Genomic DNA, 23,078 nt, shown 5'->3' with positions numbered 1-23,078 from the left:
CCTCACCTCCACATCGAGCCCACCATCAAGTCTGTGGGCTCATGCTCCCTGTTTTCTCTTAGGAAGTCCCCTTCTCTTCGTGTCCACCTCCTTCACCCTGGTTCAAACCACTGGCATCTCTCCCCAGGTCTGCTGGAAAAGCCTCTGAAACTGGCTCCTCATGCATGGTCTTGCCCATCCCTGGTCTGTTCTCCACACTGTGGTCAGAATGATCACTTAAAACCTCAGATCTAGGGGTGCCTGGCAGGCTCAGTCGGGGGAGCATGTGACTCTTGATCTCTGAGGGCATGAGTTCAGGCCCCACATACCTGGTGGGTATGGAGATTACTTGAAAAGAAAAGCCTTAAAACAAAATAAAACCTCAGCTCTAATCATGTCCTGCACACCTCCTCCATACTTTTCCATGACTCCCCCATGGCTGTCAGGATTAGGACCCAAACCCCCACAATGAAATGCAGGGCTCTATGTATACAGAACCCTTGTTTCTTCTTGTTTCCAGCCACTTGTGGCTCTACCTTGTGCTCTGCTACATAGGCTTTCTTCAGTTCCTCCAATAGGCTGTACTAGTTTTGGCCTCAGGGCCTTTGCACAGACCTCAGGGGCTCTTCGTGTTTTCTCTGTCCATACACCCTGGCCTCAGCAACTCCTGCTCAGGCCTTGGCATATCTGTTACTTTCAGCAGGGCTGTCTTCCTTGTTCGTCCACGCTGCGATACTACGGAGGGTCTTTGGTTGCGTGTTCCCAGTAGCACCTCATGTTTATTGTCACAGCTCTCAACACGCTGCTGTTTATTTGTGATGCCTCTTCCCTGCGCCAGTCCACGAGCTCCAGGAGGGTGGGAACCACGCCTGGCCTGTCCATTCCGGTGTCCTCAGCACTTGGAAAGTGTCTGCCGTGCGGTAGACACCTGATACGTATTTGCGGAAGCAGTGAAGGAGCGAGTGCTCCCAAAGACCTCGACTCTCACGTGTTCCGCTTGCAAGTGCTACTTGCTTTCAATGAAGTGAAATAACAGGAGACCGTCTGTATTTTCTGTTCCATTTCTCTACCCTATAGAGATGGTGATTGATATCTGGAGTTCGAGAATAAGCATAGCAAGCGGGAACTCTGGCAGATGGACAACCTGCTTAGGAAGCCTGTTCTTGCCTTCGACTATCAGAACAGTGTTATTTTCTTTGGCCCAAAGGAGTCGAAGACTCTGTGTACTCAGGGAAATGGTGTAGACCCGCAGTGTGGAGCCGGGGCCAGGGGTGAGACTCAAATAATAATCAAGTGGAAGAGGGTTGTGTGAAGCCTGGTGGGGGACATTGCCTTTCTCAGCGGCTGAGGAATTGGAACATTCCCCCTTGTGTCAATGTGGAAGTGAATGAATTAAGTTCCGTTTTATGCTGTGCCTGGAAAAATACCAGCGCTGCACTCGCCTCGTTTCTGTAAGCAAACCCCAAATGCCACTCAGTCTCAGCTCTAGGAGAGCTGCAGGGAAAAGGAGTCAACATTTGCAGACTATGGGAAATACCACTGACGTGGAAAAAGAGGAGAGCCGTGGATTTTTACGTTTTTGAGGTTGTGTGCCCCTTTGAAAATCTGACAGCGGCATCAGACCCTTGCTCCCGTTCATGGTTCGTGCCCCTTGACCCTCTGCAAAATACATATCCATATAATGTCCTCTCGTCCACTGAGACCCCCCAGAGCACCGTAGCCTCGGGTTACAAATGCCAGTGAGTGGGTCCGGTTGGAAGTCGAGCAGAAATAAGCTAGGCAGAGATGACATGGGAGCACAAGGTAGACGACGTCTGGTCTAAGGAATACAATGGAGGAACTCTGTAATTAGGATTTTGTGTTCCTGAAGGTCTTTGCTTTGTAGAGCAATGTGGTTGGCACAGGGTGACCAGTTGCACCAGAGTCAAATAGGACAGACCTCTAGGCGCCGAGGGGAAGCCGCTCTGAGTACTTCCCCAAATTGATTGATTTTTAAAAGATTTTATTTATTTATTTGAGAGAGAGCACAAGGGGGAGCAAGGGTGGGAGGCAGAGGGAGAGGGAGAAGCAGACTCCCCACTGAGCAGGGAGCCCGACGTGGGGCTCGATCCTAGGACCCCAGGATCATGACCTGAGCCAAAGGCAAATGCTTCACCAACTGAGCCACCAACCCTGGTGATCCATCCACTACAACCCACCACGAGGCCAGGATTTTAGTCTGTCTGTGTCCACCACTGGTCCTCAGTGTCTAGCTCAGTGCTTGACCCATAGTAGATACTCAATAAATACTCATTGAATGGTTGAATCAATTAGTCTGTTCTGGGTTGCCCCGCTTCACTCTGTCTTCCTCTTCTTCATTTTGTTCTGGATTTAATCAGATTTTAGGGTTTTTTTTTTGTTGTTGTTTAAGATATTTGTCGAGGTCAGCAATGTGATGGCATGTGTTAGCTGAATCCAAAGTTGATGTAAATTCTAAAATTACACGAAAACCTTGGGTGGAAAAAAAAAAAGCAAGATTCATCTTAGCCTTCTACGTCTTGTTCTCTAGACGTAGAATGACACGAGATTGAAGAGCTCCTGCTCTGGGATTCATGAACCCGAGGTTAACCTCTCAAGTCTGCTGCTTGGGGGTGACAAAAGCCTCAGTTTCTTCAACTGTAAAATGGGGTGTGAGAATTAAAGGAGGTCATGCAGTTAGAGCACGTGGCACAATTCTTGGCACACACCTACATGTTGTTTTCATAAAAGGCAGGCATTTTTATTCTTACCTGGCTCCCCTGCCCTATAGTGTGTTGGTTCCTTCAGGGTCCTCTTCTCTTTCTGAGCCCACAGTCCTGAACCCTAGAAACTAACTTGCTAACCATATAGTGGTCAAGTGCAGCCTCTAAGAAGCCCCAGGAATATTCAATCATGGCTTTATTTAAGGGTTGGGGATATTACTAATTTCCTCCCTTCCAATTTTTCCATATTTTTAATTTCAGTTAATAAGTATGTGTCACTTCATCATTTAAAAAGGACCGAATAATGGGACCCCTGGGTGGCTCAGTGGTTGAGCATCTGCCTTCAGCTCAGGTCGTGATCCCGGGATCCTGGGATCGAGTCCTACACTGGGTTCCCCGCAGGGAGCCTGCTTCTCCCTCTGTCTGTGTCTCTGCCTCTCTCTGTGTGCCTCTCATGAATAAATAAATAAAATCTTTTTAAAAACAAACAAAAATGACCAAATAAGAAAAAATATTGTAATAAAAATGTGTTTATTCCATTTTGCTAAATTCAGAGGTAGGAAACAAGCACATTTTATTATGTCTGGTCTGTAGAGTCCGTTCCGGGAAACTGGGAGAGCTCAATGTGTCCGTAATAAAAATGCGCAAACACAGGCACCAAGAAAGGAAGGCTGCACCCCTGAGTGGGCTCGGATGTGCTGTTCTGTTTGGTAGATGTGGGGTTAGGAACGGGGACTCCTGGCTGCATCTCCCAGCACCCCCGCTACCCAGCTCCCTGTGCAACTTTGGGAACATTGCTCAACCTATTCCAGCCCCAGGTTTCTCATCAGTAAAGTGGGAGAGACAAGTAGAGAGACTTTTCCTTACAGATTGTTGTGGGAATGAGTATCAAATCCTTCACAAGTCACAGTAAGTCTTCCACGCATTCTTATCTTCTTTGTATGCCCAATAGCATCAGTGATGTCATCATCCTTTACGGTATATGTGTGTGCCTTTTGCACGTGCGTGTATATATAAACGTATATGCGAATGTCTGCACTTTGATGTCGAATCATCATCTCAACCCGATTGTGGCCAAAGAACTGTTGATTCCGCAAACCCATCCCGCCAGCCACTCCTCCCCTAGTGTCCTGCACTTGGGTAAATGGGGCCAACGCTCCCCTAGGGGTTCCACCTGGATCCTCAAATCCTGAGAGTCCTCCTTTGCTCCTCTTTCCATCACGACCTATACCCAGTGTGACAACAATGCTGATCGGTCTCACAATTAGCCTCTTCTTTGGTTTGTTGTTTTTTTCTTAAAGATTGTATTTATTTCTTCATGAGAGACAGAGAGAGAGAGAGAGGCAGAGACACAGGCAGAGGGAGGAGAAGCAGCTCCATGCAGGGAGCCTGATGCCGGAATCGATCCTGGGTCTCCAGGATCACACCTTGGGCTTGAAGGCAGGTGCCAAAACGCCGAGCCACCCAGGGGTCCCCACCAGCCCCTTCTTTTGACAGCCACTGCCCCCATGCCAGACAAAGCCACTGGCCTCTCACTACCTACTGCACCCAGCACCCCGATCCCCCGGCCGGCTCCCCATGGGGGAGCCCGAGTGAACGCTGACACGTGCCCCTCAGGCTGTGCCACCTCCTTGCTCAGGAAGAGCCGGGTGGCTCACTGTCCTCGGGGCTCTGTCTGGGGCATAAGCCGACCTCTTCTGGAAAGGGCCAGGCCGTAAGTGGTTCAGGTCTTGCAGGCCACCTAGAAGTCTGTCGCACCGCCATCATCTTCTCCTTCTTTGTCTTCATTTCCTTCTCCATCTGTTTCCTTCTTCTTCTGACCCTTTCAAAACGCAGGCACTGTTGCTAGCTCAGGGGCTGCGGAGCGTGCCTGGGCCCTGGTTTGCAGACTCTTGAGCTTCCTGCGCTGCCGGCGGCGACTCCTCTCCAGCTCGCCTGCCCTCGGCCTCTGCCCTGCTCTCTGTGCTCCAGCCTCAGGGGCCTTCCTGCTGTCCCTGAGTACCTGCTGCGTGCTTGGGGGGCCTGCCTTCCTGTCCCTCTGCCCCTGATGCTGTGGCTCAGGTCTGCCACTGACTCCCTTCCTTCGTTTGCATCTCTGCTGGTAGGTGCCTCCTGGGGAAGCGTCTCTGAGCTGACTTTCTACAGCTCTCGCCCCCCCACCCCAACCCCAGGCATATGCTGTCCCTCACCTGGCTATTCTTCTGGAAGTGCTTACTATATGTTTACTTGCCTCTCACTTTTGCGGCCCTTGTGTGTAATCACCTCTGTCCTGTTCAACACTGTCTCCCTGACGCCCAGAAAAGAATGGGGCACTTAGTGGCCGCTCAAAAAATAATTTGCTGCATGCATTAATAAATGTAAGAACAATTCCGTCCTGGGGCTCGTTTTTAGCCCCTGCAATACCACTCATCTGCAATGAGGCGGCCCTCTTTATAAATTCTCAGCCCCGTTGGCTGTCTGGTAACGGCACCACGCTGCACTCTGAGTGACAGTGGGGACCATGAGAACCCACTTCCATGTGCTGTCAGGGTCTGCAGGATGAATCCAAGTGTGAACATGGGTGTGGGGAGGCGCAGGGGGGAGGAAGGGGAGCAAAGCCAGGCTCCAAGTTGAGGGGAACTGCCCAGCTCTCAGCAACTGATGTCACTGGAGCGCCCCTGGGTGATAAGTGCTCCGTGGAGCCCGTGCCTGATTTCTCTTGAGGTAGAGAAGCATCTCATAGAGTCAGAGGAAGAGCATGGAGATAAACTGTCCTTCCCAGGGACACACCGCCAAGACAGTCTGCAAACCACTTAGTGGAGACATGGAAGGGATGGTGCTTGTTGGGCCCAGATGGGACATGCTGGAAAAAATCTGGTATTTCTGGAGCCACTGAAGAGAACCTGGGGACTCCCAGCCCTAGGCACAAATCTCCCAGAATCTCCTTCTCGGGGCTGTGGGATTGGCAAGCTAGAGGGGTGCATCTGGAGCAGCCAGGTATACTTTTCTTCTATACACCCCCCCGCCCCCACCGCTGTGCTCCAGCGTAGAAACCTTAGGAGAAATGGGCTTGGATGGGTGTCATTGCAAAAGAGAGTCTGGGCCCCATCCTGGGGGCATTGCAGGAGGCTGCTCAGGAGGTGCACTGCATGGGGCATCCTGTGGAGGTCTCCAGGAGGGCTTGGTGGTGTGCACCTTCAAGGTCTAGCTCACGGTCAGTGAGCCTCAGATTGGGCAGTGCGCCTGGCTGTAAACTTACATAGGCAGGGCCTAGAGAGTCCTGGCCCAGGAGCTGGGTCTGGGTGTGAAGAGAGAGAGGAATGTCTTCCTTGGACACCCTTTAGGATAGAAAGTGGGAGGCAGAGGACAGGGGAGCCTGTGTACTGTTCAGATGGGGGGTTTTATGTCCAAGACCACAAGTCTAACCCTTGATTTAGAAAATAAGACAGCTGTATAATATGAGTGGAAACACACTGGTAGGATAAATCAAACTGTCTAGCCACGTCTCAGGAGCCCAAGGCAGAAGGTCCGATGGTCTGGGATCTGTCGATGGGTCTGCTGTGTGACCTTGGACTAGTCACTTGACCTTTCTGGGCTTCAGTATTTTCAGGTACACAGTGGTAATGGTACATCTGGACGTTGCCATCTCATGAGTTATTGGAATCAAACAAGAGAATAAAGTCTTTGTGAAGCTAGAAAGGCTCTAGTCATGTATAACTTGATCCCTAACCAAGTTGTAGAGAGCGGTATGCCAAGAGCAGCAACTAACATCCTATGAGCATGGACCAGGTGCCAGCTACCACATGCATGTGTCACATGGGCCTCGCTGTTGAGACACTGGCACTGTTATCATTTCCATGAAGAGACGAGGTCCTCAGATTCAAAGAAGTTAAATAACTTGCCCCAGGTCACACCGCGAACCAGGGGGATGAGACTCTGAATTTAAGCAGTTGGTCTCTGGAGGACGCCCTGGGAGTATGCACCAGAACCTTGAGGGCCTGTAACCCAGATCTCCGGGCTCCCAACCCAGCAGCCCACCCCCACCCCCGCTACCCTCTTGGCTTTCTCCAGGAAGATAACCGCAAGTCTGTCCAGGGAAAATAGACCCATCACTATCTCTTCCTTGCAGAGAGGTCAATCCCTGCCAACTGCGGAGAGAGTGCGGGTCCTGATGTTTACCCCCTCCTAGAGCCAAGGGTTCCAGTGGAAATGGTGGAGCCCTGCCAATCCTCGGAAGGAGGAGGGGCAGATGCCAGGGGATTCTGCTGAGTGGGTGCATGGGGGGAGTACTTCTCCGTCCAGGATGGGCCTCCCTCGCTGCACAGTGAGTGGGTCTTGGAGAAACATTGCCTCCCTGCCTCTGCTTCCTCTAGGAAATCTCTGAAGGACAGCTGGTGCTTTCCATGCCTTCAGCAGGAAGAAGAGAAGGAAAGGCAGTCAGCGTCCCCTTCCCCGGGCCCCTCGTTCCAGACAGTGTGGCCAGGCGGGCAGCCCAGGGCCGTTTGCTCAGCTTGCCTGATGTCATGCCATTCCTTGGACTTTGTGGAGTCCGGCCAACGGAGAGTGGTCCATAGGGGCTTCTGGGCATCCCTCCCTGAGAATACCTCGGGAGCCTTTTCAGATGGATTGGGACTGTGAAAGGACATGAAAACAGGTAGAAGAGGAATTATTGAAAGAACCAGAAATCCCCAGAGAAGGAAAAAGAACTGCCCTGGGGCCACTGAGCTCTCGGTCACTGCAGGGGTTCAGGCAGAGGCAGGAGACCCTCTTGGCAGGGGCCTTGCTAAAGTAGGGGTGTGTGCACTGGTAGGGAGAGGCCTGCCCAGCCCTCTATAAACCTGTGGGGCAGGGGACGTGGGATGGGAACGGCCTGGCATATGCAGTGCAGACGTGAGTCAGGCTGGCCTCTCCCACCTTGTCACTGGACCTCCGCTCTCCCTCCTGGTTCTGTGTCGACCCTCCTGCCCTGCGACTGCCAGGCCTCACTATTACTTTTTCCTCCTAGGATAACTACTGGCCCCACACCCTGCCCTTCTGTGCCCTGCTTGTTGCTGGGTGACGCTCCTGGAGAGTGGGCCAGGTGACTCATTCTGGGGCTTTCTCAAGTGACGCTATGCCTCTGCCTGGGTACAAGGCTGTTTCTCCTGGAGCAGGGGTTCTCAATCTTTAGTGGGCATCAGAATGAGCTACAGGCCTAATGAAACAACAGCAACAAAGCACAGACCGCTGGGTCCTACCAGAGTCTCCTTCAGCAGTTCTGTGGTGGTGCCCAAGAATTTGCCTATGTAACAAATTCCCAGGTGTCACTGATGCTGTAGGTCCGGGTTCCACACTTTGAGAGCCACCGCTCCAGAAGATCTCTAAGGCCCATGACCATGGGTACAAGGCTATGGATTCAGACGACCCCTGTCGGAATCCCACCATTTATGAGTTGTGCGACCATAGGTAATTTCCCTAACATCTCTGTGCTTCTGTTACCTGCTCTGGATACTGGTGATGGTACTACTTGCAGAGGTTTGTTGTGAGCATTGGTGATGGTGATTTATATACATAGCTTAGAGTCTGGGACATGCCGAGTATCCAGATACTCAATAAATATCAGCAATTCTTATTATCAGAATAAGATGATGGCTATTTCAGACACTCTACGTCTACCTCTATAGGACAGTGGTGTTGGAGCAAAGGCACACATCCTCCTCCCACTGTGCCCCTGGTGTAGGGCCCATCCCATTGTTATTCCTTACCATCTGCTCCATGCTGCAAGGATGAGGATTCATTATCACTAAGGCCATCCTTCAAATCTCGGTTTTGTGTCAGGGGCCAGCCACACATTCTGAATGATTGGCTTTCAGTGTGACTCTGCATAAAGCCTGCCTGATAGAAACCAGATTGTGTGTAGGACACAGGGGTGGGGTCATCTGAGTTCTCTTGTCATGTTTCTGTTGGAGCCCCAAGGCCCCCATTGTCTCATCACACATATCCTGTGGTCTTTGGCCTGATAGTTGTAATGACAGGAGTGTGGGCTTGAGTCTCCTGCTGCAGGGTCTCAGAATTAAGTGAGCAAATCTAGGGGTGGCTTCAGATGGACTCAGGCTGCTTTGAATGTTGCCAAAGAGGGAGACCTGCAGGGAAAATTCATGCCAGGTTCAGCCTTGTAGGGTGCTGCCCCTGAAGTGGGTTCCTTGGAGTAATAGCTTGAGAAGTGCTCTACCCAAAGGGTTCTGCAGTCAAATAAACTTGGGAAGTACTCCATTTCCACTGCCTGCTTAGAGCTCCAGGGTGCTCACTAGCCTAAGGAAGCTTCCCGAATGTCCTACAGTTAAGACACAGCAACAGTAAGGCTGTTGAACATCCTCAAGTTTGTTTCCCATTAATTAATTTGGGGAAACCAGTTCTAGGAATTTATGATTTTTCAGGGGCCTTCATGTATAATATCTCACCTGATTTTCAAAATAATCCTAAGAGGTAAGTATGACCATGCCTATTTTACAAAGAGGAGGCTGTGATGCAGGGAGGTTTACGACTTGCCCCGGGTCACAGGGCTGTGTAAATTAATTGCATGATCTGGTAAAGAATTCCTCCATTTGATGGAAGTTTATATGTAGTGGCCACAATCACTAAAACCAAACAAAACTAAAAAATAAGCAAAAAAAAAAAAAAAAAAAAAACAACCTCCCCCCTTCCCCAAAAACCCACTAACTGGGCATGGCACCTATTAACCCTTTCGGTGAAGTGTATTTATTTTACTTTTGACCTTGGGCCCACCTTGTGGTTACGATGTCACTACACAGAGAGACGGGACAACACAGGTTAAGAACGTAGATTCTTCGCTAGACAGTGTTCGAATCCAAGCAGTGTCACCTGCTGACTCTGTGACCTTGGGAAAGTGATTGAACTTTTCTGGGCCTGGTTTCCCCTCTGTGAAATGTGATCTTCACACCCGTGTCATAAGGTTACTATGATGATCCAATGAGATGCCACACGCAGACGTCTCAGAATGGCACCCGACGCAGAAGACTCGCTTCTGCAAGTATCCGCTATTGTTGCTGCTGTTACTTTGGTTAATGATACGAATACTACGTGAAGCCCACTTGTCTTGAGAACCCACGGAGGGGGCGGGTGACGTCAGAGCCCGTAGGCCTGAGACTCACCTTGACCTGCTCACTAAGCCTCTGTGCGCCTTGGAAAATGGGATCACGCCAGCCAACTAGCCCCGCTCACAGAATGGTTCTAAGAATAAGCACCTGGGCGCGTGCTGTGGAAGCCCTTTGACAGACATAAACCTAGGCCACCGTGAGTCCCCCGCGTCCCCGTGCGACTGGAGCTGCGCAGGGAGGAAGCACCGCTCTCAGGGTGGTGCTCTGGGGTCTGGGAGGTGCCCACAAGTGCCGAGGCCCAGTGATCAAGGGTGGCAGTGTCATGGGCCTGCTCGGGAGCCAGAAGCCAGTCATTAGCAGTGCTGAGAGTTTTCCTTTGCTACACAATGGCGCCCTCATTCTGGGATTTCCCGGGTTGTCCTTGTTGACTTTGGAATAGAGGGGGGTTGTCTGCACACACTGTCTGGGCCGGTGCATCTCAGGCATCTGTTTCCTCCTGTTTACCCTCATCTCCTGCCCTGTGTGCCAGACTCCCAGGGCCAGTCCCGAGCCTCCCCCGCCCCTGGGGCAATCATCAGGGTGCCCTGTCCTGGGGGAGGGGGTTGGGGGGATGGGGGAGAGGGAGGAGGCCCTCAGAGGGGTGTGTGTGTGTGTGTGTGTGTGTGTGTGTGGCAATCTCTTGTGAGATCAGGATGCCTAACAAAAGCGGAATCAATTTACCTGCGGCTTTTGTTCCAAGGGAAAAGCTGGCCTGCAGAGCCCCCATCGGGGAATAATATTTAACCCACTTCGAGGGCATGTGTGTTCCTTTCATCTCTCAGTCATGAAAGCAGTGGCCTTAAACACACACACACACGCACACACACACACACACAAAAAAAACACACACAAAAAAGAAAGCGGTGGCCTTTCCTACAGGTTTATGAGGGAGGCCTGAGTTCCTCCACGGTGCCTGGGAAGCGGAGAGCGCAGCCCCTGGGGAAAGACACTGCCTCTTACGCGGCTAAGCTGACCGTCATCCCTGGTGACCAGGACTGGCCCAGGATGAAAGGGCTGATCCCACAGGGACAATAAAGTAAACAAAACCACACCACCCTCTCCCCCCACCAAACCGCAACCACTGAAAACAAAACAAACCAACGCACAGCCCGGGGAGAGTTTGAGGACGACTCCCTTCCAGAACCCATCTCTGAATCATTCGGTCGCAAAACCAGAACAGAAGACAAAAATTAGAAGCCATTTATCTTTCTTAAGTGTTTTGACAAAAGCTCCCCATGTCTCTGTGCCCATAGTTCGGTGGTGGAATCTTTGAAAACATTTGTTATTTTACTATTATTATTATTATTATTATTATTATTGCTTTGAACAGTTTTACTTCACCTCACGTGAACCCCTGGCCTAACTGAGAGGCCTGGAGAAGCCTAAATAGGTCTTTAGGCAACCTCCAGAACACACCTCGTGGGTCAGAGCAGTGGGTCAGAGCCCAGGAGCTGGGCTCAGAAGGTAGGAGGATGAGGGAGGAGGGAGGCCTGGCAGCAGGGAGGCCCTTCAAAGGGGGGTCAGAGGTCACCCAGAGATTGCACAATTTCCACCCTTATCTGCTTCACTGAAGTAGCGGGAGTGGAGGGGGCTGGAGAAGGAGCCCCCGGGCCTAGGATGTTGAATAGAGCAAATAAATACCAGGGGCACCTGGCAACCCTGGGATCAGGGAGGGAGAAGCACGGCTGCTCTTCCAAACCATGTCCTAGGCTACTTGGGACCAGTCTGGCTGCTTTGTATAAGTCGAAAGCCTCTTACCCCAGAGCTTTAAAGTTGGTCTTTAAGCATTCATTCTTCCTGAAACTTATTTTTTACCCTGAGCTCCTTCTGTGGTCAGCAGTGTTTGGGAGGCTATGGAGAAAAATAAGGCCTAATCCTCATTCTCCAAAAGCTCTTCTTCTGGTAATGCTTACAAGGAAATGTGTGGTCTCCAGATGCCCAGCGAGCAAGTGAATCTTTAGCCTGGCGGGGTCACCATGGATTTCTGAGAGTCTCCCCGAGATGCCATCCTATCCTGTCTCCAGCTTCCCAGTTCGGTCGGGTTTCTTTTCAGTGCATTTCACACAGTACAGTGGAAGGCGTTCCATAGAGGGGACCTGGATTTTCCCGGACAATAATGGGGGGTTGGAGGCAAGATTGGATGAACTTTAAGCCCCCTATAGTCCTGACCTTCTGAATATATTCACTCCGGTTGATAATAACAGCACTTGGGATCCCTGGGTGGCTCAGCAGTTTAGCACCGCCTTCAGCTCAGGGCATGATCCTGGGGACCTGGGACTGAGTCCCACGTCGGGCTCCCTGCATGGAGCCTGCTTCTCCCTCTGCCTGTGTCTCTGCCTCTCTCTCTCTCTGTGTCTCTCATGAATAAATAAAATCTTTTTTTTTCTTTTTAAATAAAATCTTTAAAAAAAAAAAAAGATAATACCAACACTAAGCCAAACACTATTCTGAGTGTACAAGGATGAATAAGACAGAGTGCCTGTTCCTAAGCGATTTGTAATTCAGTAGTAATAATACTCCTATCAATACTAACGCATCTAACAGCCAATGAGTGTACCCCCACCCCCACCCCCCGCCGGAGGATTACAAAGGCTGGCAAGAAGGCCAAGAAACAAAGAGCTGGAAACCCCAGAGGAGAGATCCAAGACAAGTTCACCAACTAAGTTAATTTTGCTTTGGACCCAACAGACCTGCACAATATCATTTAGTAGAGAATGGAGGGAAGAGCACTTCCATGCACGGGGAACAGTCTGAACAAAGGTGTGCAAGGGAGAGTGAGCAGCCCACAGAGACGGGAGACCCTGTGCCCCTCAGACACTGACCCCCATCACTGGAGGGAAGAAAGTGCATGGGGGGGGGAGCCAGAAAGCAACACATTCAACCCCATCCAGGGAACACACTGGAGGCGAGATGCCTTTACATAATTCTTTATCCAAAGGAAAAAAGAAAACGGGTGGGGGAGGGAGAGAAATCCTTTGCCAGCCCAGCCCAGCCCAGCCCAGCCCTTTCTAGGGGCGGATTCATTCATTTGCGGGCTTGTCAGTGTGACATTGTGTCTGCCCTCCCGAGAGCCATACATCTTACTTTCAAACTCTCCAATTGCCTGGGACCCCCTGCAGACCCCAGTGTTCCCAGTGACCTTTTGGCCAGGGAGGCTCACTCGCCTCCAAGGCTGCCAGAGGGGAGATGGCACCTCCCGGGCTCACCCTCCTTGTCCTAGCTTTCTTCTCCAGGAAGGATTAGTGCTTTGCTTAAATCTGACTCCCAATTCCTAAAAGGCCTGCCAGCTGTGTACTTCCAGGAGTCTTTTATTTGCACTTTTATATATCTTCCTCCGTATCCAACCGCTCCAGGCCCTCCCAGAAAGGGAAGGAGACTTAAAATAATCCTGAAAGCCACTTGCCAAAATGTCTCTTTGCAGATTGCATCCTCCCTGGGATGGCATTTCTGAGACTTCCTTTCCTGTGTATAGTATGACAATAATGCTAATGCGGACACTGCAGAGCTGGGGGGGTGGGCAGGCCCCCCCCCCTCCAGGGATGCTCCTGTTTGGCGGTTTTGGAGCTGATTGAACAGAGCCAGTCACTCTCCTCTGAGCCTGTGTCCTCTTAGCATTGCTGTGATGAGTAAGTGAAAGGTGCCCTGTGCGCTGCTTGATAAATAGCCGCTAATAGGGCTAGGATTTTCCCTTGACAGAGGATGCTAAACTCTTCTGTGCTATTTTACTACTCATGCCCAGTTATTTGGGGAAAAAAATATCATGGGCTCCCTATGGTAAGCTATTAGAGTATTCCCTCCCTCTGAGGTGGCACACTGCTCCTGGTCTTTCCTTTGTCATCCTTGTGCCATGTAAAAGCAGACAACTGTCCACAGTGAGCCTCTCGTGTGGGCGGAAACGGATCAGCCCACGTTCGTTTGGGGCATTCTAGAGAGCCCATTCCGTCTGATGTTCCCCGGGGCTGGCCCCCGCAGCGTCTGAACTTTCCCCATTCGTCACTGCTTTGGCTCAAAGAGTGGAAGACCCCTGTTAAACTGGAATACGTTATCTGGGAAACACATTAAGCCATTAACAGCTGGACACAAATTAGTTTATCAGACGGGGGCTGGGCTTGCAGAATGTAGGAGGGAAAAGGAACTTTACAGATCATCATTTTAGAGGTGAGGGAAAGGAGGTCTGGGAATGAGCAGGTTTGGTGGATGCCTGGCCTCAAACCTCACCTTCTGGCCTGAATCTCTTCCCCTCCTTCTTCTGCCTTGAGGAACAAGATAGACCCTCCAGCTTTCATTCAGGAGATACCTGTCACATGTCTCCCCTAGCTGAGGAGGCGCTGAGAGTTCAGAGAAATGTGAGAGTGGGCAAGACAGACGTGGAAGTGAGCAAGTGCTGGGCCATGTGGGGCACATCCCTTGGATGCTGGGGAAGGGAAGGTCTGGAACAGGATACTGTCAGCAAAGGGCAGATCCGGCCTCTGGGGGTGACTACCACCAAGGGTTGTGCAGTACTGGGACCTAGGGCCCTACCTTGTGGCTACCATGAGAGTACAAGAGAGGTCACCATCAGGGATCTGGGCTCAGCTAGGGGTCACTGCCTGCAAGTGTCAGCACTGAACAGTCAGGTCCAAGAAATGGATCCGAAAGCCATGAGCTGAAAAAAGAGGCCAACCTTTCGGAGGGACAAGACCACACATTCAGGGCAGACCTTCACAAGCATTGTTCCCCTGGCTTTGGCCCATGTGGTCAGCACGGGCTGATCTCTTTCCCTTAATTCACATCAAAGGACTTGGTGGAAGATCACAGAAATAGGAGGAAGGAGAAGAAGGGTGCTGGGAGAGGCAGCGTGGGGCAGGATGAAAAGCTCTCCAAGGTGTAGGAGGTTTTAAGGGGCTGCTTCTATTTCTGAAAATCTGCAGGGTCCTGACACCTGCTTGGGTGAACTCAAAGCCATGAGACCCACCCGCTGCATCTGCAGATTGCTGGTGCTGTCAGTGGCATTTTCTCTACACCACTCCTTACCCAGGTCCTCATTCTCTATCCCCTGCGTGATTTCAGCAGCCTTCTAACCGGTCTCCCTCCCTCCAGCCTCAAACTTTCCAAACTTACCTTCTTGCTGCTACTAGAGAGGTCTCTCCTAAAATGGGAAGTCAGTCAAATCATTCCCCTGGTTTATAAGGATGAAGGGTAGGATCTCCTTTACGGGGACCTAACCTGCTCCAGCCTTACAAATAGCCCCATTTCCTGCCCCTTGATCTTCTCCTCCTGATCACACAGCACCTGCCACACTTTTTCACCACTCTCTACCCTTACACGTGCTGTTCCACCTTCCTGGGATGCTTTCCTCTTGTCGAACCTTCCTGCATCCTTTCAGATGCAGCAGGTCAGTGTCATGTCTGTGAAGTTATTCTATGCTCCCCAGTCTTGTTTATACCTTTTTTTTTTATGGCCCATTTGTCTGGCATACAGGCATACAGCCCCCTTTGTCGCACCTGCCACATGGCCCTGCAACCGTCGGTGTATTTGTCCATCGTTCAATAGACCATGTGTGTGTGACATGTGTGTAGTAGGGACTCCCCTCTGATTCTCAATACCCAGCACAGAGCTGGGTACACACATACGGTAGATGTTCAAGGAATGTTTGCCAAATGAGTCAGGATACCTATGGTCTATGAGATCTGAAAGGCAAGGCCACAGGATTCATTCTTTTTCATTAGAGCTCATTACCCTCTCTACCTCCACCCCCTGCTGCTTCCTTGTACCATGAGTAGTATTTTCCACCTCTGACCAGCAAAGATTTTGATCGGGAACTAACTGCTCATTCAATGACTTTTTTTCTGGGGATGTGTCATTTTTTAATGTTTTTGGGGCATCCTAGAGAACATGCTACACCTATAGATGCTTCCTCAGAAAGTGCACAAATGGCCAGTGTCCTAGCATTTTCCTACCAATGAGAAGGTTCCTGGACTGCACATCCTCCCACCCAGCTCCAAGAGCCCCTGGCTTAACACAGCTGTGAGAGATAACTCATGTTTTGCTCTCTTGGCCAACGAGATTTTGTCCAGCTTTATTTTCAGAGAAAAAAAAATGGTTATTTTAAAATCTCGTTTTCCAAAGCCATAAGTATACTTCACTACGGAATACGCTTTCTCACATGACATATGCTGTCCCCCTTCTGCGTTTCCTTAGGATGTGCCCCGTCCGTTTAAGTAGCATATATCCCTGCCTATGTTTCCCTCTCCAGAAATATGTGGGGAGATGGACATAACAGGGTCTTTTGCAGTCAGTCAGTATAGGTCAGGGCCCGGGCAGGATGTGGGATGTGCTGCCCTGGTCTGGCTCTGTCCTTTTGCAGAGGAAGCTGCAGGAATTTAGGACGTTGTCAACAGACTTTCGTTTGGGAAACATTCTACTGAGCTCCCACTATGTGCCACACTGCTCCAGGCACTTGGAGATACCATACGGGAACAAAAGAGACAAGGCCCCTGCTTTCCTGGAATTTGTAGTCCACTGGGACAAGGCAGAAAATAAACAAGAATACGAGTTAGTGGGACACCTGGGGGGCTCAGTGGTTGAGTGTCTGCCTTAGGCTCAGGTGGTGATCCTGGGATCTCAGGATTGAGTCCTAAATCGAGCTCCCCGCAGGGAGCCTGCTTCTCCCTCTGCCTGTGTCTCTGCATCGTCCATGAATAAATAAATAAAATCTCAAAAAAAAAAAAGAAAAGAAAAAAGAATACAAGTAAGCTATGGTCACACAGTGAACAGGACAAAGGAAAGCAGTAACAGAAGAGTGTGGGAAGGAGAAGGTCACTCCATCAAAAGTCAAAAGTCCCTTTGAGGAGGTGACATGAGAAATGAGACCATAGGCAGGTCTAGGGGGATCAGCGCTCCAGGGAGAGGCACTGTCAGGTGCAAAGGTCCTGAGGTGGGAAGGATTTCAGTGGAATGTTAGAGAAGAAGAAAGACGGCCACCGTGGTTAGAGCACCGTAGGCTAAGGGAAGAGGGTGGGGGATGAAGTTGTAGGTCATTAAACACGGATGGGATTTTTCATCTATGAAGGGAAACCAAATCCTGACAGCTTTAGGCAGAGCAACATTTCGATCTAGTTGGCATGTTTGGAAGATCACTTTCAAAGGGTCAGGACCCATTTTACCACCTCCCCTCACCTGGAACGGTTTCGACTACTGGAATGAATGTGCAATAAAGCAATTCCGTGAATTCCCATCATTGCTCTCCATTGGGGGACAGCAGGTGCCCATCCTAAAATGTCACCGTTGCCCAAGTCAGACACCAGCACTCAGGTCTGGGTAGCCTGTGCCATCCTGCCTTGATTCCTGAGCCTCTTCACCATCCTGAAAGTGGCCGGGGTGGGGGTGGGGGACCCCCTCCCCCCTGCCAGGGGTTGGACTGGAAGGTGAGGGGCCCCTACAGTCTCAGAGGAAGCCACAGGGGTACAGGGGCAGCCCCCCCTCCGAGAAAGAGCGTGCAGCAGGTGGGGCGCGCAGAAGAGGAAACAAAGGCCACACAGCCTCTTCCCCTGGCTGCCTCCCCTGTCATCACCTGCCCCCCCCCCCCCCCCGAGGGCCACGGATGTCCTCCCCGTGGCAGCGGCCAGGTGTGTTGGAGAACACTCGAGCCCCATCCTTCACGTAGCAGGAAGGGGGCCGGGCCGGGGCAGGTGCGGGGGTGGGGGGTCCCGGGGGGGGTGTCCCCGAGTGGCTCCTGCCACGCAGCTTGGGGGAGTCGGGCGGGCGCGGCGGGGCGCGCGGGGAGAGGCGCGGGCTGCAGACCCGGGAGCCGCGGAGCGCGCACCCCCGGCCGCGCACGGACCCCGGGGACCCTGGGCGCGCGCGTCCCCGAAAGAGTTAAGCGGCTCCCCTGCAGCCCTCGGGCCCTCCCCGCCCCAGCGCTGCGCCGGGGGCCTCGGCGGGCGGCCCGCGGGCCGGCGAGGGGGCGGGGAGCCCGGGGCCGCGACTCCCGCCCCCGCCCCCGCCCCCGCCCCGGCCCCCGCCCCGGCGCGGCCCCATTGGCCTCCGCGCTGCGAGGCGCGGGCGCTCGGCCGCAGGGGGAGTTGTTGGATTTGGCGGAGGCGGGGCGGGGGCGCGGGGCGGGGGCCGGGGCGGGGGCCGGGGCGCGGGGCCGGGGGCCGGGGGGCCCCATCCGCAGCGCGCTCGGCCGCCGGGGCGGGCGGGGATGCGCGGCCGGGCGCGCGGGGACCTGCGCCGACGGGCCGGCCGGACCTGCGGGGCGCGCGGGCAGGTGCTTCGCCGCCCTCCGGTGCCCTCCTCCTTCCCCCGCCCTCCTCGCCCTGAAGTAAGATGAGCGTGATGCTGTGGCGCTGGGAGCAGAATAACACCACCATGAAGCTGGTAAGGTGCACCGCAGACCCCTCGTCCCGGGGGCACTGGTCCCCCCCACCCCCACCCCCGGGGAACCGCCTCCCACGGTGCAAAGCCCCTGAAATGCATTTCGTGCTTGCTGCTTCCCTTATTGTTTGGAAGCTGGATTTCAGGCTTTTTTTTTAAACCGGGAAAGTCGAGGTGTGCATGTGTGCGTGTGTGTGAGCGATTGAGGGGGTGGGGGGTGGGGACGGGTGCGGTTTCCCCGGGTCCCTGCCACCTCCAGATCCCCGGGGGCGCCCTGCGCTGCGCTGGGGAGGGCGTCCTGCCAGGAGGTCTGCGCCCTCCCCACCCGTCCCGGGCCCCATTGTGTGGGATACTTGGGGATGCAGGCCGGTGTTGATGCCTCCTGCCCTCTGGCTTGTTTGGGGCCTGGGGGTGGGGGGTGGAAACCCGGGAGCCCAGCTTGAATAAGCATCTGAGTCCTGTTCTCCCGCCTCTCACAATGGCTTAGTTTTCTCTCCAGCGTGCAAGAACCATCAGGCTGCAGGTACTTTTCCCTCCTCCGTTTTCAAAAATAACCGCTCACCGCTCCTGGGAGGGCTTAGGAGAGCAGCCTTCCTCTCTCTGCTCCAGGAAGCCTGACTTGTTTCTCCAGCCCACATGTAATCAGGAGGCTCTTCTCTGGGTTTTGCTTTTGTGATTTTTTTTTTTTTTTTAATCTGATGGTCTCAAGAGGACCCTAATTCCCCATTGAAGTCAGCCAGTGCTCCGGCCAAGTTAGCTACCCACTCGGATGTCGGCTTCCTCCTGAGGAAAATGGGGCACGTTCTCACCTTGTATTGCCGCGGGTGTGAGGATAAGAAACCGTATTTGAAATTTTCCTGGCACGTAATGAGAGCTCAGTAAGGAATAGGTTATCATCAATAAGCTGGAATTCATACTGATTGTGCTCTTTAAAGATGCTACCAAAAAAGTCACAGGCGCTACATTGAATATCAAGATGCAAAAACAAGCTCAGCTGGTTTTTCGTATAATGAACTTATTTGTTGGAAAAATGGCACCTTGCTTTTCATACTTCTTGTGTTATGTTTGGCCTGCCTAACTTAAAGCTACTATTTTACAGCTTCTTTTAATGTGCTGTAACATTAGCAGACGTTATGCACCTTTGCTGCACTATGTCAGGACTCCAGTTGCCTAATCCTTTCCTGGAATCTTTTCCCAACCAGACTGTTGTGGGAGAACCCAGAGTTTTACACATTTTCTGTCCGAGCCACACCTGAGATGCCACTCTAGACGGTAGCACGGGGAAAGGTGGGGCCCAGGGTGGACTAGCTAGCCTTGGGCTGCCAGATCCAGATGCTTCTGAGGAAGAGGAGAATGACTTGGCAGGCAGGGGAAATGTGGAGCAGCCCGGGGGGACAGAGCTTGGTGGCAGGTGGCTGTGGCAAGGGCCGGGATGTGTCCTCATTGCTTCTATATAGCCTCCTTTTTACCCTATGGAGGGAGCTTTCCCCAGTGTGGGTCAAAGGTCAGCCTTTATTGGGTCTGTCTGGGTCTTTAGACCTGAGTCTCACTTTTCAAATTAACTGTGAGGACCACCCAAGGGTAGTTGAGGTCCACCAGACTACTCCTCTAGCCCGTGGGGGAGGGGCCCACTCCAAGTTGTACCAGGAAGCTCTGGTAGGGCAACCGGTGTCCCCAGCCCCCAGGCAGGAAAGGTGATGGCTGCTCCTCTGCATTCACAGAGCCTCACGCTGAGGCCTCGGCTTTTCTGCAGAATCCTGGAGAGCATGGCCACACCATTAGATGACACATGGTTAGTTTGCCTCTCGTTTGGTCACTGACTGACTGGGCGATTTGCCAATAATCTGTAATTCATGTACTTACTGTGCGCAGAGCCCGGCTGTGCTGGGAAGCTGTGCTCCTGGGGGCGGGTGGGGGAAGGCTTCGCTCTCCGATGATCCTTGGTTCGAATTCCAGTCTGGTCACTTACTAATCTTTGAATCAGTTTTCCTCTTTCCCAGGTTGTGAAAAGATGAAATGAGAATACAGAAACAGGATCCAGCAGAGTCTGTTGAGACAGGGGTGTCTGTACCGGGAACAGCTGTTGTTGGCTTATTATTATTATTTTCCCTCCATTGTGCTGTTGGGTGAATGGTTTGGTCTTCTAATGAGCTTGGGGAAAAGAAACCTTTCTTACCTTTGAATCATGAGTGGCCCTCAGTAGGAAGGAGCTCTCTGGGAACATCTTGGAAGTCAATTGTGTGTGAATAAGCGTCCCAGAATGCAGCCGGGGGGCCAGAGGTGAGTGTCTGAACTTTTATCACTGCTGCAGTTCAGTAAACATGAAGTCAGTTAACCCAGAGCTTGAGAAAATTCACCATTCTGATTGAATAATGGAACCAAAGGTTTTGCTTTATCTGCTATTTTAAGGCTAATTGGATCAAAATAAGGCCAAGAGTAATTAGAGGCAAAACTTGAATCTCGGTGTGTTATCTCTGCAGGGGAATGTCAGAAATGCACCTGCCCACCTATCGTAGAAGGCAGTAGCCAGCAGATCTTACATCTGCCCAAATCCCACCTGACAGGGTCAACTGGGCCTTTGACAGAAATGAGTGGGGCTGACTGCTCAGGCCTAAAACACCCACTGGGAGGGGTAAGCTCGGGGCATATCCCCAGAGCATGACATGGGCGGTTCTGACATCCTTTTCAGGTCCCCTTCTCTTAGATCCTTCCAGCTTGGGAGGGGCAAGGAGAAGCAGTGAGGCCCCTTCTGGAACAGCTTATATCTGAGAAGCAGCAGAGCCAAAGAATGGGGAGAGAACAGGCCCTGAGAGCGGCCACCCTAGCAGCCTTACCTGCCCTGGGAACAGAGCTAAGTGTTCCAGCCAGAGAGACCTGCAGTCACAGCTCTGCTCAGGAAGTGCTTTCCTGTGACTGAGCCAGTTGCATAGCCTCCTACTGTGAGAATTGGGAAGAAGTGTATTTGACAGGCGGTGCATGGTCACTCTCAGGATTAAAAGATGGCCAAGTAGTGTTGCACATCTCCATGGATTAAAGACACAACAGAAATACTCCCGGTCTCCCGGTGTTAATTAACAGTGCTGAACTCTTGGGGGAGATTACCAGGGATTTTTTTTTTTTTTTTTTTTTGGCCCATACTTTTCCTCATTTTCCAGATTTAGCCAATAACCATACATTGTATTTATCAAGGAAAGATAAAAAATGTTACTGCTAAAAATAATCCTATTAATAGCTAACATATGCTGAGCCTTTACTTTAAGCTTTATTCCACTTCATCGTCACCATAATCCTGTGAAGTAGAAGAGATTATTAACCCCATTATTCAGATGAGGACGTTAAGGCTCAGAGAGTTAAGTGAGTTGCCTAAATTTCCAGGAACAGAAACTTGTAGAACCTCTGCGTCATCTGATGGCAAAGTCTGTGCTTTGAATTCTTCTATTGTAATAGCCTGGGTACATCCTGGAGAGCGGCTGGGGCTTCTGCTGAGCTCTGTGTATGATATATGAGTATGCCTATGCTGTACAGGGCTGGGTGCCTCTATCAGTTGCTACCCCCTGTGTCCCCCCTTTGCCCAGGGAGATGCTGTGATTGAGGTGGAAAGGAAAAGGGAACGCAGTGAGCAGACCTGGGTTGGATCATCGCCCCTCAGTGTCCTGGAAAACACTTAATGGGGCCCTTCCTCAAAATGAAGGAGAGAGTGGCTCAGAATGAAGAATAATTGAGAATAATGATGATCAGGGAATGTGCCTCTGACCTTTGACCTTTCCCCCCAGAGGTTGGTCAAAGACCCCCTGGGCCTGTCCCGAAGCCAGGCTAACAAGCAGATTAAAAGAGGTCAGTGGGTTAAAGGGCCTTGGCTGCCTTTCTGCAGTTACATTGCTCCCTCCCAAAGGCAAGGATGCCATGGACTCTGCGGGTCCTGGGCTCCCGGGTCCGTGTTTAACATCAGTGGTCTTACAGCTCTTCCTCATCTTTCTGTGCAGAAACTGATTCTCTTAACAACTTCTAGGTTTTTTTTCTGCATAAAGCTCATTTACCTCTCATCTGGAGGTGCTCCCCTCTTCTGCTGGAAAATATCGGTCGTTTGTACTCTCAGGGACTTGGAGAACTTTCTCCTGCTTTCCATTAATTATGACTGGCGTAGGTTTTACCCATCTCCCAGGTACTGAAATCATGTCCATTTTCTGTTAATTGCAAAAAAAAGTCTCAAGAGAAGAAATTCTGTTCTTTCCTGGAGAAACCATGTTAAAATACACAGGAATGTTTCCGCGTGTATTTCTGCGGTGGGTAATGAGCCATCATAACCTTGATACACTTTTTGGAATTGAAACCAAAGCATATAAGGAAGGTTTGGGTCTGGTTAATTACTGGGAAAATAAAGAATTAAATACTGGGAAGGGAAGAAAGAAAAACCCTGAAAGTAGTAAGTGGCTTCCTTTAGATGGCATTTTGAGGGATCACGTTTTGGTGTTAATGGAGACACAAAGGTTTATAATTGGTTTCTCTGGTGACGCAGCTATCTTGCGTGGACTCAGAAAAAAAATTTCTCTTTTTCCTTTCCTCGGTTTTGTTTCTGGCTTCTGTCATATATTGCCAACCACCCAGAAGGCGTGTGTGGCTAAGCCTTAGGTCTCTCGGCTTGTTGGGTTGTCCAGGACGTGGGAACCAGACTGCCTGATGCTCCTGGCTGGTGCCACATGGGCTGTTCCCAGGGGTGGTTCTTTTTGACTCAGGTGTGGCAGATGTGACGTTCTAGGAGATGCAGCCAGGGAGACGGAGAGGCCGTGAAATGAGGTGAGGGGTTAGAATGAGTCGACAGGGGCTGATTAACCAGGGAAACAAGAAAGTGGTGGAGAGAGTTGGGAAGCCTGGGCCGTAGGAGACAGTTGTCCTTGCCACCGAAGAT

General features: G+C 51.5%; 1 protein-coding gene and 1 non-coding gene across 7 annotated transcripts in view; both read left to right on the top strand.

Moving 5' to 3' along the window:
* The window catches only part of NAV2 (neuron navigator 2), a 724,598-nt gene that overhangs the window by 370,637 nt on the left and 330,883 nt on the right, over positions 1 to 23,078 (top strand). The window contains exon 1 of one of the 6 annotated variants that reach the window (XM_055317511.1): positions 18,109 to 18,175. The exons of the other annotated variants lie outside the window; for them this stretch is intronic. Within the exon in view, the coding sequence (XP_055173486.1) occupies positions 18,125 to 18,175 (51 nt within the window). The 5' untranslated portion in view covers positions 18,109 to 18,124. Of the gene's footprint in view, positions 1 to 18,108; positions 18,176 to 23,078 lie in introns of those variants that run through there. 6 annotated transcript variants of the gene reach the window in all.
* Positions 2,401 to 2,472, top strand: LOC129505178 (small nucleolar RNA SNORD45). The gene has a single exon (XR_008663484.1). It is a non-coding gene; the product is annotated as a small nucleolar RNA SNORD45 (small nucleolar RNA).

The sequence above is a fragment of the Nyctereutes procyonoides genome, unplaced genomic scaffold (genome assembly GCF_905146905.1).
Source record: "Nyctereutes procyonoides isolate TBG_1078 unplaced genomic scaffold, NYPRO_anot_genome, whole genome shotgun sequence".
NCBI classification, from domain to species: domain Eukaryota; kingdom Metazoa; phylum Chordata; class Mammalia; order Carnivora; family Canidae; genus Nyctereutes; species Nyctereutes procyonoides.
This window is presented reverse-complemented; position numbering and strand designations above follow the sequence as displayed.